At 39.0% G+C, this 15,296-nt stretch overlaps 2 protein-coding genes across 2 annotated transcripts in view; one reads left to right on the forward strand and one right to left on the reverse strand.

Moving 5' to 3' along the window:
* LOC112141443 (solute carrier organic anion transporter family member 5A1) overlaps positions 1 to 4,076 on the forward strand; it is a gene marked incomplete at its 5' end in the record, with an annotated part of 35,606 nt that extends 31,530 nt beyond the window's left edge. The window contains 1 exon segment of the mRNA XM_024264578.1: positions 108 to 4,076. Within this exon segment, the coding sequence (XP_024120346.1) occupies positions 108 to 619 (512 nt within the window).
* Positions 4,077 to 5,787: 1,711 nt separating this feature from the next.
* Positions 5,788 to 13,197, reverse strand: stard3nl (STARD3 N-terminal like; the record flags this gene model as incomplete). The annotated part of the gene is given in 7 exon segments (XM_024264584.1): positions 5,788 to 6,558; positions 8,254 to 8,364; positions 9,249 to 9,366; positions 10,335 to 10,388; positions 11,134 to 11,211; positions 11,305 to 11,382; positions 12,916 to 13,197. Coding segments are annotated over 7 exon segments (696 nt in total). The 3' UTR covers positions 5,788 to 6,493.
* Between the last annotated feature and the right edge of the window lie 2,099 nt (positions 13,198 to 15,296).

The raw sequence follows: 15,296 nt of genomic DNA on the forward strand, positions 1-15,296 counted from the left end.
TTTGACCTTACGTTCTGGTGAAAGTTCAGCAGGTTTCCTGGTGATGTTAAACCAGATCAAGCTGGCTCGTCCTCACTGACCTAGTTTTCCTTCTCATCACCTCTCAGCTTACATCCCGACTCCTATTTACTTTGGCGCCGTCATCGACACCACCTGCATGTTGTGGCAGCAGGACTGCGGCGTGCACGGCTCCTGCTGGGAGTACGACGTCACCTCCCTGCGCTTCGTCTACTTCGGCCTGGCGGCCAGTTTGAAGTTCCTCGGCTTCTTCTTCATCTTCCTCACTTGGTACTCCATCAAATACAAGGAGGAGAGGGTGGAGCGCTGGCTGAAGCGCCACCTGTCTCCTGTTGACACCGTCGGCAGCTTGGTCTGCCACCCCGGCGGGCACAAAGGCCACGCCCGCACCCGCTCCTGCCCCGTCAACATTCCTCGGAGCGACCCCAACACCCTCCCTGCCAATGCGCCGCTGCGGGCCGGTGCCCTCAACCGCGGGGTCAGCACCCAGAGTTGCCCCGGCAACGAGCTGAAAGCAATAACCCCTCCTCCTCCGGCAGCTGCAGCGACGCCCGCCCCGACTCCGGCCCGGTCGCTGGAGCACGTTTCAGTCCGAGTTTAAGGAAGTCTCCTCTCTGTCCTCTTTTATTCTGAAAAGTCAGCTAGAGTTCAGCAGTGATTGAAGGCTCTGCCCTTTCAAAATAAGGTGACCAACTCCTGCAGATATTCTTAAACGCTGAGCTCTACTCGGAGCAGGCCCTCTTCTGGCTGAAAAAGATTCTGGATGAAGACTCTGCCCTCATAACCTCCCCTGACCTGACCTCACCACGGCGATATGTGCCTTCTGTCACCTCAGTCCTCACATGTACAGAACACGCTCCGTTTAAACTGCGCTCATATGGACGGATACCTCAGCTTGACACCCCTCCTCTCTCACTCTTCATCTCCTCCTCATCATGCGAGCGACTTCTGTCCTCTGGACTTCAGGAAAAAAAAAGCCCTGTGGAAATGTGATTCCTCAAGGAAGTGGAACCGATGGCATGGTGCTATGTGAAGAACAGCGTTTGTGTCTGTTTGTTTTGTCTTTTGTGTGAAGAAAAATCACTTGAAAAGAACCCAACCGGAGAACAGGTTACGGGGACAGGCAGCTCACTGATCGCATTCCTGTCTGACCTGGAGCTTCTGGCTGATCCCTGATGCAGTAGCTCTGTTCGCAGGCGTCCTGCTTCGCACCCATCCACCCACACCCCCAATTCTAGCAGGCAGCATGATTAGGGGCTTAGTCTGACCCGAAAAAGATCAACATTTTCTTCCTGAGCACATTCCCGACCAGACTGAACTCTGGGAATGTTTGGAACAGTCGGACGACAGTGTTCAGAGTTACAGATGGCACCTGAACAGAACTTCTCTTGCTTTTGGTTCCAGTAGTTCGAGTCCAAAGCACTAAAAGTTCTGCCAAATTTAGGAATGAGTTTAATATTAAAATAAAATCACACCCCAAAAACTATTTAATTTTTCAGAAGAGATGAGCTTCTGTAGGATCAGAATTGCTTTTTTTTCCCTTTAATCTGAAGCAGTGTTAACACTTGTTTCTAGGATGGACCCAAATCCAGTTTTTGCACTTTTCCCCCCAAAAAACTCCTCCTCTGTCCTCTGAGGACACCTGCTGGTCGTCTGAGGAACTACATTCAAACAGAGCTGGTGACATGTGATCGTCACATTTAAAACTTAGTAAATAATACGATTGTTGTGCATAAAATACACAGAACTATGAAACTCTTGAGATGAATTAAATCTCCATGAGGATTATTCCTGAACAACACAAAGAAGTTTAGATCATGTTTGATCTTAAAAATAAAAACCTGAAGCTATTTAAACCTGATTAAAACAATCCGCAGCACACTGTGGTGTAGCTGGAAGCACATGGAAAGATAATCAGTTTTAATTCTGGATGAATATTTGATTCATTTATTTAGTTAAAAGCTGCTTCTGGAGGTTTATCTGAAAACGGTGAAAAACTGACATTTAAAGCTTAAATCTGGACCCAGTTTCACTCATGAAAAAAGTGCAGCTAAAACGTGACACTCTAATTTCCCTCTTGATTGATTAAATCAAGTCTTTGTTCTTTAAAAATTTATTTTTAAAAACGTATCTAAAATTTTGCATTTTTTTAAGTATATCTGCAACGGAAAAGGTTATTGTCAGTATTAATCCCTGCAGAGAGAAACCGCATCTTAAGTCTTAATCTTTAGTAGTTTAAGTGAAAACTTGGGGAAAAAGGACCAAGCAGTGAAAAAGGACCTTCAATTTTATGTAAAAGGAGAGATGTAGTTTCATAATGAAAAAATCTTAAAAAAGTATTTTCTCCCTTGGACAAATGGACAGAAAAAAAAATCAAATTTAGGTTAATAATTATGTTTGAAAGTCATTAAATAGAAAGACAAAAAAGTTAATAAACAGTGTTTAGTTTTTTTTTCTTCATATATTTAAAGTAAAACATGAACCCAACCGACAGGCTGGAGCCAGCAAATGATCTCTAATGTAATCCTTCATTGTAATTGATTTTTTTTTTAAATCAGGACATGCAGCTGGAGTATAATGAATAAATTCATGTCTTTGTGTTAATGAGGTTAACTGGCAAAATGTGAGAAACGTCAAACATAAACCCTCTAAGTATTTAGTGGTTTCCAGATTCAACTGTCTAAAACAGGGGTGTTAAATATCGTGCCCTCCACATGGTTTAATCCGGCCCAGTCATAAAGAGAAAAACAAGTATAAGGATGTTAAAAAAAAGATCAAGTTTCTAGCCCATTCCTGTGGAGAGTTATGATTATTTAAAGAAATGACCGCAATGCTGAATTCCGCCACTAGGGGGAGCAAAGGAAAAGAAATACCAGCAATAACAAGAGATTAAAATCAACAGCATATCATTTAGATAAAATGCAGTTATCAGGTTTGACACCACAATTACTGAAAAGTAATTGGGGACAAAAGTTCATAATAATTAAAGCTCCAATAATATTAATAAGTGATTAGGCAACTAGGTTATTTGAGGCATTTTTCCAACTGAGGTAAAAACAAAACAAAACTACAGATGACATGTTGACCACAGGTTATTTTATTATTATGTTACTACGTAAAACATTATTACAGACAAACATGTATTTAAAAAAAGAAAATTCAAACGAAAGTTTTTAACAAAAACTCTCTAGAATTTATCAATATTTTTTTCTCTTTTCCTACTCAAATTGTTCAGTTCCTGATGATTTTTCTTTCAAGTTTTTACATTTTCTAATCAGCTGTTTTCCTCTGCATCCATTTCTGCACACACTTGATCCCACAAAACCCACTAAGGTGGAACACAAACGCACCAATCAAATGGAGGCCTTTCAAAGTGTTGCCAGCTAACCTCGTTTTCAGAGATGAATCCTTTTGATTTTAACCGTGTTGTGAAATCCTCAAATCTGTTTCAAATGTTTGTAAGACACTCATGTTTCAGGAACGCGTTTGTTCAATGATCACAGTTTGGAGTTTGCTTCAGTGAGTGTGAAAATGTGGAATCAAAGTCTGAGGAAAGGAAACCTTCATCTGTAGAAGAAAAAAACACAGCAGATCATCTCATTGTTCTTCAGAGCAGAGAAGAAAAGCTGCTTTAATGTCAGCGCAGTAGAAACAGTAGAATAGAGTAGAAAAGCAGCATTCTGTCTTTGTGTGAAGAGAGCAGCAAATAAACATGACGGGTGTTTCAGACGGTCGTCCGCCTTCCTTCTGTTTCATGGAAACGACAGACCTCAAACTCTTCAGAGTCTCACCGTGGAGCAGCTTCAACGCCAGCTTCAGCGTCACGTCCTCATGCTCCGCCCCCTGAGCCCCTGCAGGCGGATGCAGCCCCACCCACCCCCTCCTTTTATTATCAGTATTTATTTGAACAGCGCTTCTGTCTGACTGGAAAGAAAAAAAGAAAAAAAAAACAACGCACTGATGAGGCAAAATGTAAACTCTGGACTCACCGTTTACAGCTGCCTTTGAAACTTGACTTCTGTCAAAAAATGTGAAAATAAAATAGTGTTATAGAAACATCTGCTGTCTGGATTTATTACTGATTCCCTTCTATATCCATGTAGGGTATACATACATTACCGAGGAGTCCTAAATTAGGGCTGAATATCCTCAATACTTTACAGAATCGATTCGATTCACCAGAACCTGGATCGATTTGATTCCTATTTTTAATTTTTTTTTTTTTTTTATCATTTTTCTTTTGATCCTCTCAATTCAATTTTGATGTTGCATGGTTTACACATAGACACATTTGCTTAGACATGGATTCATATGTTTTAAAGATATTCATATTAATCTGACGTGTTCTGTAAAATGTTTTAGTGAAATAATTAATATCATACTGAGTTACATGGATCCTCAAAGGGAGAAGTTCTGCTTCTCCTGGAGGGTGTTTCAGTTTGACCACAAGGTGGCGATCGCACTATAGCATTACATCTTATTCAAGCAGAAGAAGAAATTATGAGAAAAAAAAAGTGTTTTGGACCACAAATGGTTACTTTAAAAAATGTTTCCATAAAAGAGTTTTGGTAATTCATGCCTGTGAATAAATAAATGTGTTCATTTAGTCAGCAATGTTTGTTTTGGTCGACCGAGCGTTAGCATTGACCGTCCTATGGGAAATTCCATTATACGTTAGCATCAAGCTAGCAGACTACAGCATTATGCATTAGATCAATGTCTACTTTTATGGATTGATTATTGATCTATGAAGCTCAGATCGATGGATCAGATATTAATCGATTTTATCAACCCAAACTTACATAAAATGTTTATTCATTCCAAATTATCAATTTCCCCCACAACTGTTTCTGTTTAATTAAGAGTTCACAAACACACACACACATATATATATAGGACATCAGGCCCTCAGGCCACCTTCATGAAGTCTGTTCCTGATTGTTTGGGTAGAGACATTCACACCAGTGGTCCTCTGGAGGTCATTCTATAGGGCACGAGCAGTGCTCAGCCTGTTCTGCCTTACACAAAGGAGCAGGTATCGGTCCTGCTGAGGGGTTGAGGACCTTCTACGGCCCTGTCCAGCTCTCCCAGAATAACCACCAGTCTCCTGAAATCTCCTCCATGTTCTGGAGATTGTGCTGGAGACACATGAAACCTTCTTGCTGCAGCACGTGTGGATGTGCCATCCTGGAGAAGTTGGACAGCCTGTGCAACTTCTGTAGGTTAAGGAATCTCCTGTCATTACTACCTCATTTCAACCTGTAGGGGGCAGCACACAGGCAATTTTTGACTATATTTTGAAGAATTAAGCAGTTTTGTTTCAATGTGTCCAAAAATTTGGTAATGTCCAACAGACAGCACTTTGAAAGCCTCATTTATAGAGAGCAACAGCCAAAAAAAGTTAATTTAGGGTTTGGTTAACCCTTTAAGCACCTTGTGCTTGACAGCATGTTGATGAAAAGGGATATATCAATAAAGGATTGAATAAATATGTGAAATTAGGTGTGATTGGTTGAGAAAATTCTACATTTCTCTGTTTTACTTTTTAAAACCATAAAGAAAAATGTATGAAATTGTATTTGTTTAACTGAAACCTTTTTTTTCTTTGTCTTCACATATTTGTCAAATGAAGTGACTTTTTCAGCATTTCTAACAGAAAAGTTTGACTCTGGAAAATATCTCCAACAGATTTAAATCTGACAGACATTAGAACAAAGTCAGGAAGTTCACTTCTCTTTAGGTCAAATAAAGAATCAAGCACTACAAACATATGAAAAACACAAAGTTTCACACTTTAATGGTTGCATCTTGAACAGATTCTTCTCATGGAAAAGTGAGCTGTGAGCCTACAAAGCGTGGATCAACGTTTCTACGTTTCCTCTGTTATAGCAGCTCCAGATATCCTGCAGGAGCTTAAATAAATGCATCATTTTTTCATTTCACACAATGCTTTTTTTTCTTTGTCATAAAGTAAACAACATTCGTGAAGCGTCCATGCAAGTTTCCGCTGCTGCTGCGTTTTCTTCATTTTCCAGAGTGCGAGCAGCTTTAATCCTTTACAGTGAATTCAAAGCAGGCAGGTGAAAACAGTAAACATCATAGTGACAGTGACACAGTTAACGTTCAATCAGGAATACTGCGTTTAAAAGAGCTGGATTCAGCTGAACTCAAAGTGCTTTTTTAAAAAAAATCCCTCTGAAAATCCGTAAATGTAGACAAAAATTCTCAAATTAAGCACAAATCATGACATATAACAGCTTCATAAGCAGCATTTTTTTTCAAAGTTCACGTGAAGGAAATGAGGTGTTTTTATGGCCACTTTTAAAAAAAATACAAAATAACAAAAAATGTAGAGGATGTAAGGCAGAGTTCATCTTGAGGATGAGCCGGTCTGACAGAGGCAACAAAAAACAAAAACAAGGTGAGGCTGGAAAGAAGAGGAAGTGGTTTCTGCTGCGTCGCCCCAGACCAACTGTTAGGTCACCTGATGAATCAGCCCTTTCTCTGGGTCATGTTTGTCCTCCAGCTCCTCGTCGGAGTCTGAAGGAACGAGAGAAAATGAAACTTTCACTGATTCTGCAGTCATAGCTGGTAAAGGAGAATGTGATAAGTGTGGATTATTATCACTGAAATGTTCTAAACCTGAAGATGAGGTTTTTTTGGGCAAACAATCTTAAAGTCCCTCTCCTCATTTTTTAATCTACTTTAAAAGCATCCTCACTAGGGGTGAAAATATTTATTTTTGATTCATGTCATAATTTGTGGTCAACTATACAATTCATCGATGTTATTGGTTGATTTTGAACGATCCGATTCATTAATGATGGTTGATCATTTTTTCTGTCATCACATGTGTTGTCCGCCGTGATGGCACTAGGTTGTTTTTATGTTATGGTAAAATAAACCAACCATGTCTCAATCCAAATGGTATCAATTAGGGATGGGAATCGCTGGTACCTCACGATACGATACGCGATACATGACTCATAATGTCAATGATATCGCAGTACTGTGATAATTGGAACATCTCACCAATGGATGAGGATTATAACGTTTTACAGTCTCTTCAAACAAAAATAAGAGATCCATACTTGGTGAGAACACATGGAGAATCAATCGCAGGACTGATTATCACAATACATCGCCATATCGATATCAATACAATTGATTTATTTCATTTTGAAAATGTTTTATGATGTATAGGTTGATTCAATAAACAACTTGCTTAAGACAATTCCATTTGTCTGGATTGTAGGATTACAAATCCATGAATCGATTAATCGTTACATCCCAGGTTCCCCATAGTCTTTCATTAATGGTTATGCCATTTAAGGCAAAATTAAAAACCTTTGTCGTTTTCTAGGACATCAGCCGAATCTGACTTGCTTCCTTACCCCTCTGGCTCCTCACTATTGCTCCAACTGTAGAAGCACTTGAAGCTGCAGTGGTGTGTTTTTAAGGAGGAGTCGTAGCAACTTAGGACTGGCTGTCCCCCCAATTTTTCATGCAGGTGTGCTCTGAAGCACAGAAGTTTACATTTAAATGTAAGTATTTTATCACTCAATGTGACACTCAAAGGACTTTTTGTCGTAGCATTAAATAAAGATATAAAACTGATGGTACGTATTTTACGAGTGATGGCAGCTATCCGCTAACGTAGATGACCAGTACTAATGAGATCATCACTCGGTAGTAACGTCTAAATTTAAAGACACTATTTTTTCCATATCTTGCTTGCTTGGAGGGATACATTTGGGGAAAGGGAGAAGCTGTAGGGGAAGAGAAACAATTCGGATTTAGCTATAATTTCTGCAGAGCGGCAGAAATTTGCCTCTGAGTTGTGGGCGGGACTTGTTGGCAAGGATAAGGTCCAATTTTGCACCGCTAATGTTCGTTTGGGGGTGTGAGGGGCTGTAAGGTAGCGGTAGAGTGTGTAAACAGAGAGTTCTCAGTTATGGGTGATGGGAAAGGAGGCGGGGTTGTTCCGCAAAAGCAGTCCAACTCACAACTCAGAGCAAACTCCTGCCGCTCTGCAGAAACTATGTCCACAGGTTTTTGATTCTGCTTTAAAACAGCATAATCATCATTAAAAGACGGCTGGGAACGCTTTTACAGAAGATCGAAAGATGATTGGAGTGAGTCTTTAAAAATTCAACTAAATCTAAACAAGGTTTAAACAAACAAAAAAAGACACAAAAGAGTATTTTTTGGATTGTAGCTGATAAAAGACCAGACCTGCCAGTGACTCCGGTGGAGAGTAGAACTGTCCGTCCGTCTGTCTGTCGGACAGAGGCCCTGGACCCATGACAGGCGTGCGCTCTACCGAGTCCACGAAGGGCTGATATCCTGACACACAAACGGTAGAGACACAACTATAACACCAGGAAGGAAATCCATCGGTGCTAGAGATCATTGACATTCACTCGACTACCATTCATGTGATGAAATTCTAAACATCAATTCATTTATCAGACATTCACACTTTATCTGTTTGTCAAAAACTGCTTTTATATAAAAGAAAACTTCAGAAGGTAGAAATTATTACCAAATGAATTTGTGGTAGTAGAAAAAATGATTATAATACAAGAAATTACATCAAGGAGAAATTTCATACATTACTTTATAAAAATGTAATGTTTGAAGTTGGTTTGAATTCATTATTTACATTTTTAAACTAAACACTAGTTAGCACTAGTAGATTTAATAATTAGTAAAACATTTATCATATTTTTTTTAAACCATATTTTTAGAAATATGTAATATGAAAATAAAAGTGCTTCATCAATAAAAGGTTGTTCTTTTTGTGCTGATGGAGGGTGAGTTGTGTCAGATCTAGAACGCCATTATTCAGTTATTGAAGTTATAAACTGGCCAATCAGATGCATCAATAAAAGTCTAACGATCAAAATAATTGATTGACGGATTTCATGTTGCACACTTTAAAGAGTTAAAAGTGTTGTCTTCCAACAAACTCCCTCCTGATTGAGAGAGTGGTTGCCGTAGAAACATCGACTCAGACCAACTCAAACCAATCACTGCTGACTGGCGTTGTCTGGTTCCACATCCGTATTGTGAAAAAATGGCAACTAAATTGACTTCATGTGGTTGAGACCAGAACTAAGTCATTTTCTGTGGGTGACGTCACACTCACTCACTCACTCAAGTGCTAATTTTTTTTTTTTAATAAAATGAAAAATGTCTTCTTTTATCGCGAAACTTTTGTGACTCACTGATCTCGTCTTCGGCCTCCTGAGGCAGCACCTTGAAGTCGAGCAGCCACGTCTCGATCCAGGCCAACACGAAGGACATGATGGGCAGCAGGTACCCGAACGCCCCCTGACTCAACAACTACACACACAGACTGATTATAAACTCACCCTGAAGGAACTGAACAACATCATTCTACACATTCTTTCCAGATGAGCGTGAACACGTGAAAAGACAAACAGTTTACGTCAGCACGGGGGTGGAAGGGTAGTGGTTTAAAGTCATCTTTCTAAAATCTCTAAAGGCTCATAAAACCAAACATCAAATCAAAGTGATGCTTGTTGCTTTAATCCTATATTTAAATTTCTCTCTGAACTAACGCAGACCAATGACATCATGGAGATCATGTTTTAAAGACAAAAAAAAAGAGATAATTTGTGGAAATGATTCTGCTGAACTTTCCCTGTTTTCAAAAGATAACTATAAATCTACGTTCATTCTGGGCCTGAGATGATCAAGAATACGCGGTTAGCATTCGTCCATGTAGGCAGTGGTTTTCATACTGGACTGTCAGTACTCAACACTAGCACATGTCTGCCACCTACAGTAAAAAGAGGCTTGGTGTGAAATGTCAAAGCGGTGCAAATCTGGTGAATCTTGCTGCAGGCTTCTTCTTTCACAGCTCTATTGCAATATATGAAAGATTTGGTGTCACAGAATTTCAACAGGACTCAAATCCGAATTAATAATTTCTCCTTCACAATCAATTTTCAAACAGTCAGCCCTTCCACAAATAAAAAGGGGCGCAGTCCATATGACAGTACCAAATCCGAGTCCCTGATTGGTCAAACCTCAAGTAGTTTAACTCACAGCGGTCATGGACACACATATTGCATGTAGAGCCTTAAAACAGTTTTAAAAATCTGAGAGTTTTGAACACAGAATCCTGAAACCTGCATTTATGCCCATTGACGTAGACTTTTCAGTGAGAGTCTTGGCTTGAACGTACAATGTACAGGGTGGAGTGACTGCAGCTTAAGGCGTGCTCATATTTTCTTCTTGAATCATTTTGTGTTTCATTTCTTTCCTCCGTTTGGAGTGATCCTTACCTTTGACAAAATGACTTTTACAATCAGGAAGGCACAGCTGATTGCAGTGGTGATCTACAGGGGGGGAAAAAGAGCAGAAGTGTTTCTCATGTCCAACAGCATAATCATGTATAAGAGTTCATTCTGTTGATGTTTTTCAGCTGTAAAGACAAAAACTCGTTTCTTTGAACTCTGCATCTTCAGTTCTTACAAAATTCTTCACAGCTCCTCTTGAAAGCATGTTTTACTCTTCATCAGAGCTGAAACAGATATTTTTCTATCTAAAAAAAGTTATTTTCTCTTTGCTCTTGAGCTTTTGTAAGATTATCTTTCTGAGTAATTTGTCCTGCTCCACAGAATCACATAAGACATTCACATTTAGGTTTTCTCTTAAAGCCAAAAACCTCATAAAAGTAACATTAACAATTTAAATAGTTGAGCATATATTAAAAAAACATATTTAATAAATGCAATGTTGTTTCTCCTCTTGTATATAACCAAGAGGAGAAAATCAAAACCAATATAAATCTTTTTCCATAATTTTAAGAGAAACGGACGAGATTTTTCTCAGTCTTTCGTTCTCTGAAAACGTTTTGGCCGTTCACACCTGAAGCTTTGCACATTCAGAGCAGCTGCCAATCCTTTTTATTTCTTTTTATCCACCTTGTGGCTGAAGCTACACATTGCAGGATAGAGAAAGACAGAAAAGAGGAAAGTAATTCCAATTTTCTGCAGCTTTACCTATTTGAATTGTTTTCCGAGTATAAAATAGAAAAGATTTTTTAAAAAATCCCCAAAAAAAGAAAACAAAGGAACTCACAGCGATGGCCCACCAGTGACGGAGCTTACAGATGGCGTAAGCCAAGATAAGAGCAGAGAACCTGAAGACAGCCAGAAGCTGCAAAACAAAAAAGAAAAAGGGATTTTAATCATAAATATAAAATGTATTTATATGACATATATTTTTATTAATGAGAGGTCAAAATCTTACAAAAATGTCGAAGAAAGAGGCATGGTAGTCATATTGCAGAACCTCTTTTTCCAGCTGTGCCTGAATGCTGCCATTCACCTGAGGACAAACGTAGCAGGCCCACAAAGACAGAACAGAGTTAAACTTGAAATACAGGGACTGAATTTCTGAGAAAGAATTCCAGAAACTAAAATTTTCCTAATCATAACGGAAAAGCTGCATTTTTCCAGGTCACTTCAGTGTTTCCAGCTTTGTTTTTTAAATACATTATCGACTTCCATTTTCAACTTGCACACTAATCCTTTATTTTTGCAGGTTTGTACTTTATTTTAATAAAACAGAAGAGTTTTCCCTCAAACTAGATCAAAAATGGTTTGCTAAAGATTAAAGTTTTTCTTCAAGCAAAGAGAGAATTTCTTTGTCTCATATAAGCTTAAATAAATCCCAGATCCAGCACGGCATTGCAGCCGCAGGAGCAGACTGCAGGGAAATGCAGCCGCAGATATCAGTGCCAAATTACAGGAAAATTCAGATGCAGCTGCCTTACTGCAGATTCATGAAGCTGCAAGTGCAGACTGCAGCTCTCCTATGACTGCATGAAGTCCTCTCAGCTGAATCATCAGATCCAGTGACTAAGTTTAAACCAGTGGATTTTGAAACTGGAATAAGTAAGTAGAGTTTATTTATAAAGCACTTTTCCTGACAGCAGTCACAAAGTGGTTTACAGGATATGAGTAAAAAAATACACAAAATATATAAAAGAGACATATAGAATACAACACATTTAAAAGTACATAAAATTATAGAAACAGTCAACCAGACAGAGGCCCTCAGCCTTTGGGAAGGGGTATAGGGCTGGATGAGGTCTGGGATGTATGAAGGGGCTTCTCCATGAAGGACTCTAAAGGTCAGGACTAAGATTTTAAAATGAATTCTAAAAGCGAAGTGAAGAGACTTTAAAATGGGGCTGATGTGTGTGATCAATCACTTGTGATGGCCTTATCTTTGGTTTGCAGTGATCCAAACTGCTCTTTGAACCCGTTTTAAGGTTGATTGTCTACACAGCAGCCGGCAGAGACCAAGCTGCTCGAAAGCAAACTTTTTGATAGCAAACATGACAGCACTAAAAACCCTGCAGATGACTTTACAGATTGACCTTCCAGGTTTATTTCAGAATATTTATAAAATGTAGGCTGTTAAACGAAAGGTCACCTATTTTCAGGTTTGCACAGAAAACATTCAAGTGTTCATCAGGCCACAAAAAGCAAAAATTATTTTTAAAAATAAAACAGTGATGCATCGTTTTTAATGAACTTGAATGGGTTTTCAGCAGAGCTGTTTCGTAAGATGACAAAGAGCAATAAAAAATGCTTCATTATCCTCCACACAACAACTGAGGTGGAAAGAAATATGAGGTACAGTACAAACACTTCCTCAAGCCAGCCACAGAGTTGAGCAGCTTCAGAAATCCTTTCAACAGCTCGATAAAACCCAGCGAGTCACGACTAAGAAGGCTGTGTCTGTGAACAATAGCTGCAGAATGAAAATGAATCAAATTCAATTAAAATAGGATCTAGGCTTCCCTTTGACAGCCCCTCATTGTGTCTAAACCTCTGGACAGACTGGTCTTACATTGAGCTCTATGATCCAGAGCATGGTGATGAACAGCAGGTCAAAGGTCACGAAGAGGCAGAAGGTCCTCCTCACGTCAGAAATGCACTTCTTATCCGCCGCTTCGTACGACTCCAGCCTGGCAGAGGCGACAATACTGCTGACAGAACCCATTCTCTTCCCAGTGAGTCGGGAATCCATGCTGCTCTCCATCGCTGGCCACGCCCCCCCAGACAGGGCAGGCCCCCCCTACTGCTTAAAAGGAGTTCTCGGAGTCACACGACGTGGGGGAGAACACCATCCCTGCATGGGACAAATAAAAACAAATGTCAAATACAGCTTTTGAGTGGAGTCGGATTCAGAGAACAGAGAACCTGTCAGGTCATGGTCACAGCTAACAGCTAAATGCTACAATCTCTGCAGGGTTTGGACTCTAGGTCCAAAGTTATAGTTGGAGCATGAAGAAGTGAAATAGGGCTGCTACAAACAATTATTTTATTAGTCAACTAATCACTGATTATTTTTCCGATTAGTCGATTAATGGGGTCATCCGCAAAATGGATGTTAAGCACACATCTTAACCATCCGACACTTTTTTTTCTATGTGAACATTCACTCATTGGCCACTTTATTAGGTACATACTAATTTCTAATCAGCCAATCACATTGCAGCAAGTCAATGCATTTAGACATATAGACATAGTCAAGACAATCTCCTGTATTTCAAACCGAGCATCAGAATTGAAAGGTGATTGCCAGACAGAAATTCATAAAATGCCAATTTCCTGGGATTTTCACCCACAACCATCTCTATGGTTTACAGAAAATTTTCAGAAAAAGATTCCAGAGCACAGTCCTGTGGATGGAAATGTTTTGTTGACCCCAGATGTCAGAGGAGAATGGCCAGACTGGTTCCAGCTGATAGAAAGGCTTTTAGCTATTTTTTGGATGTGAGAAATCTTTTAAGACATTTTACTTGTGGTTTTATCCAACGTCTTAATGCCTCAGAGAATGAAATTATTTTAGCCCTCACCAATGTAAAGCAGAGCACTCTTAGATATCAGTCGTCAATCTGGAGGTTCTGGTATGGACGCATTTTTTAAGCCCTTCTATTTTTAAGTTTGTAATATGGGTTTTTACATTGATTCTTATGTCTATTGGTATTAGTACTTTTATATTAATTATTACTGTATCTTATATTTATGAATGTTGTTTGTTTTTTATAGTCTGTGTTGTTTTGGACCTTGAGTCCGTATTAAAATCCTTCTTCTTAACCTTATTTATAAGGAGTAAAAATCCCCACTTAAAGTGAGCACTTTTTCTCAAGCAAATCAGTTTTTAAAGAAATTTGAACAAAATGTTTCAATGTTTAGTCTTATGGCGCTGAATCGTAAACCAAACTGTGAACCTGTGAATCGAGTCAGTATTTTGACAATGACACCCAAACGATTACATCACAAAGACAAAGCATACTTGAAACAAGTAAGTCCTGTATGAAACTCTTCTGTAAGAACACAGGTGACACTCCACTTCTTTTAGCTTCAAAACTGACCAGCTGTTCATCAAATATTATTTTTATCCTATTTTTAATGCAGGTTTTTAGGACACCGATTGAAACAGAAACAATAAGAACTTTGTGTTTTGGATTCTGATATTTAAAAATAGGAAGTAAAAATGTGTGCTTTTGCTCATTAAAAAAAAAAAGTTAATTAGTTCCTATCATCTGACTAGAAAAACCTCAATTCAACCCCCAAATTTAGATTCTGACCAAGAAAGTCCTGATGCTATTCTGTAAACCTTTAAAGCATTTAGGGAAGTGAAACCGTCACATATCCCTTCAAGCTCCAGCAAACGTGCAGTAAATCAGCGTGGCTGTCCACAAGTCCACCATTTTTGTGTACCATTGTCCTCTGAAATGACTTCATTTCAGGACATACGTGTCAATGTTTCATTGAAACAGGAGCTTAAACACGGATGAGTAAAGTCCAGAAATCCAAATGAGACCTACGATTCAGAAAAACCTCCCATCACATACTGTGGCTCCGCCTCCAGCATCATCGTGCATGGGGGAGCATTTCCAGCCACAGCTCACATTTAAACAACTAAAAATCAACTGAAATAAACCAACAGTTCTTTGATTTAATGAGGTGAAAATATTAGAGAGAATGAGAACCTTTAACAGGACTCCAAATACTGTTGATAATTTCAAAAATTATCTTGTTTTGCCATTTCATTGAGTGTGTCAAACTTTGATAAACATGACAGAAAAATCTTTCTGAGTTTCTTTTCTTGGTGCATAATGGATCAGTATTATTTTAATCCAATGTGTGGAGCTGTTTCTCCACCCTGAAAGTGATGAGTTAAGCTAGAAATATGGAGAAGGATTACGAAAATTAAGCCTA

Source organism: Oryzias melastigma, unplaced genomic scaffold, assembly GCF_002922805.2.
Source record: "Oryzias melastigma strain HK-1 unplaced genomic scaffold, ASM292280v2 sc00311, whole genome shotgun sequence".
Lineage (NCBI taxonomy): Eukaryota > Metazoa > Chordata > Actinopteri > Beloniformes > Adrianichthyidae > Oryzias > Oryzias melastigma.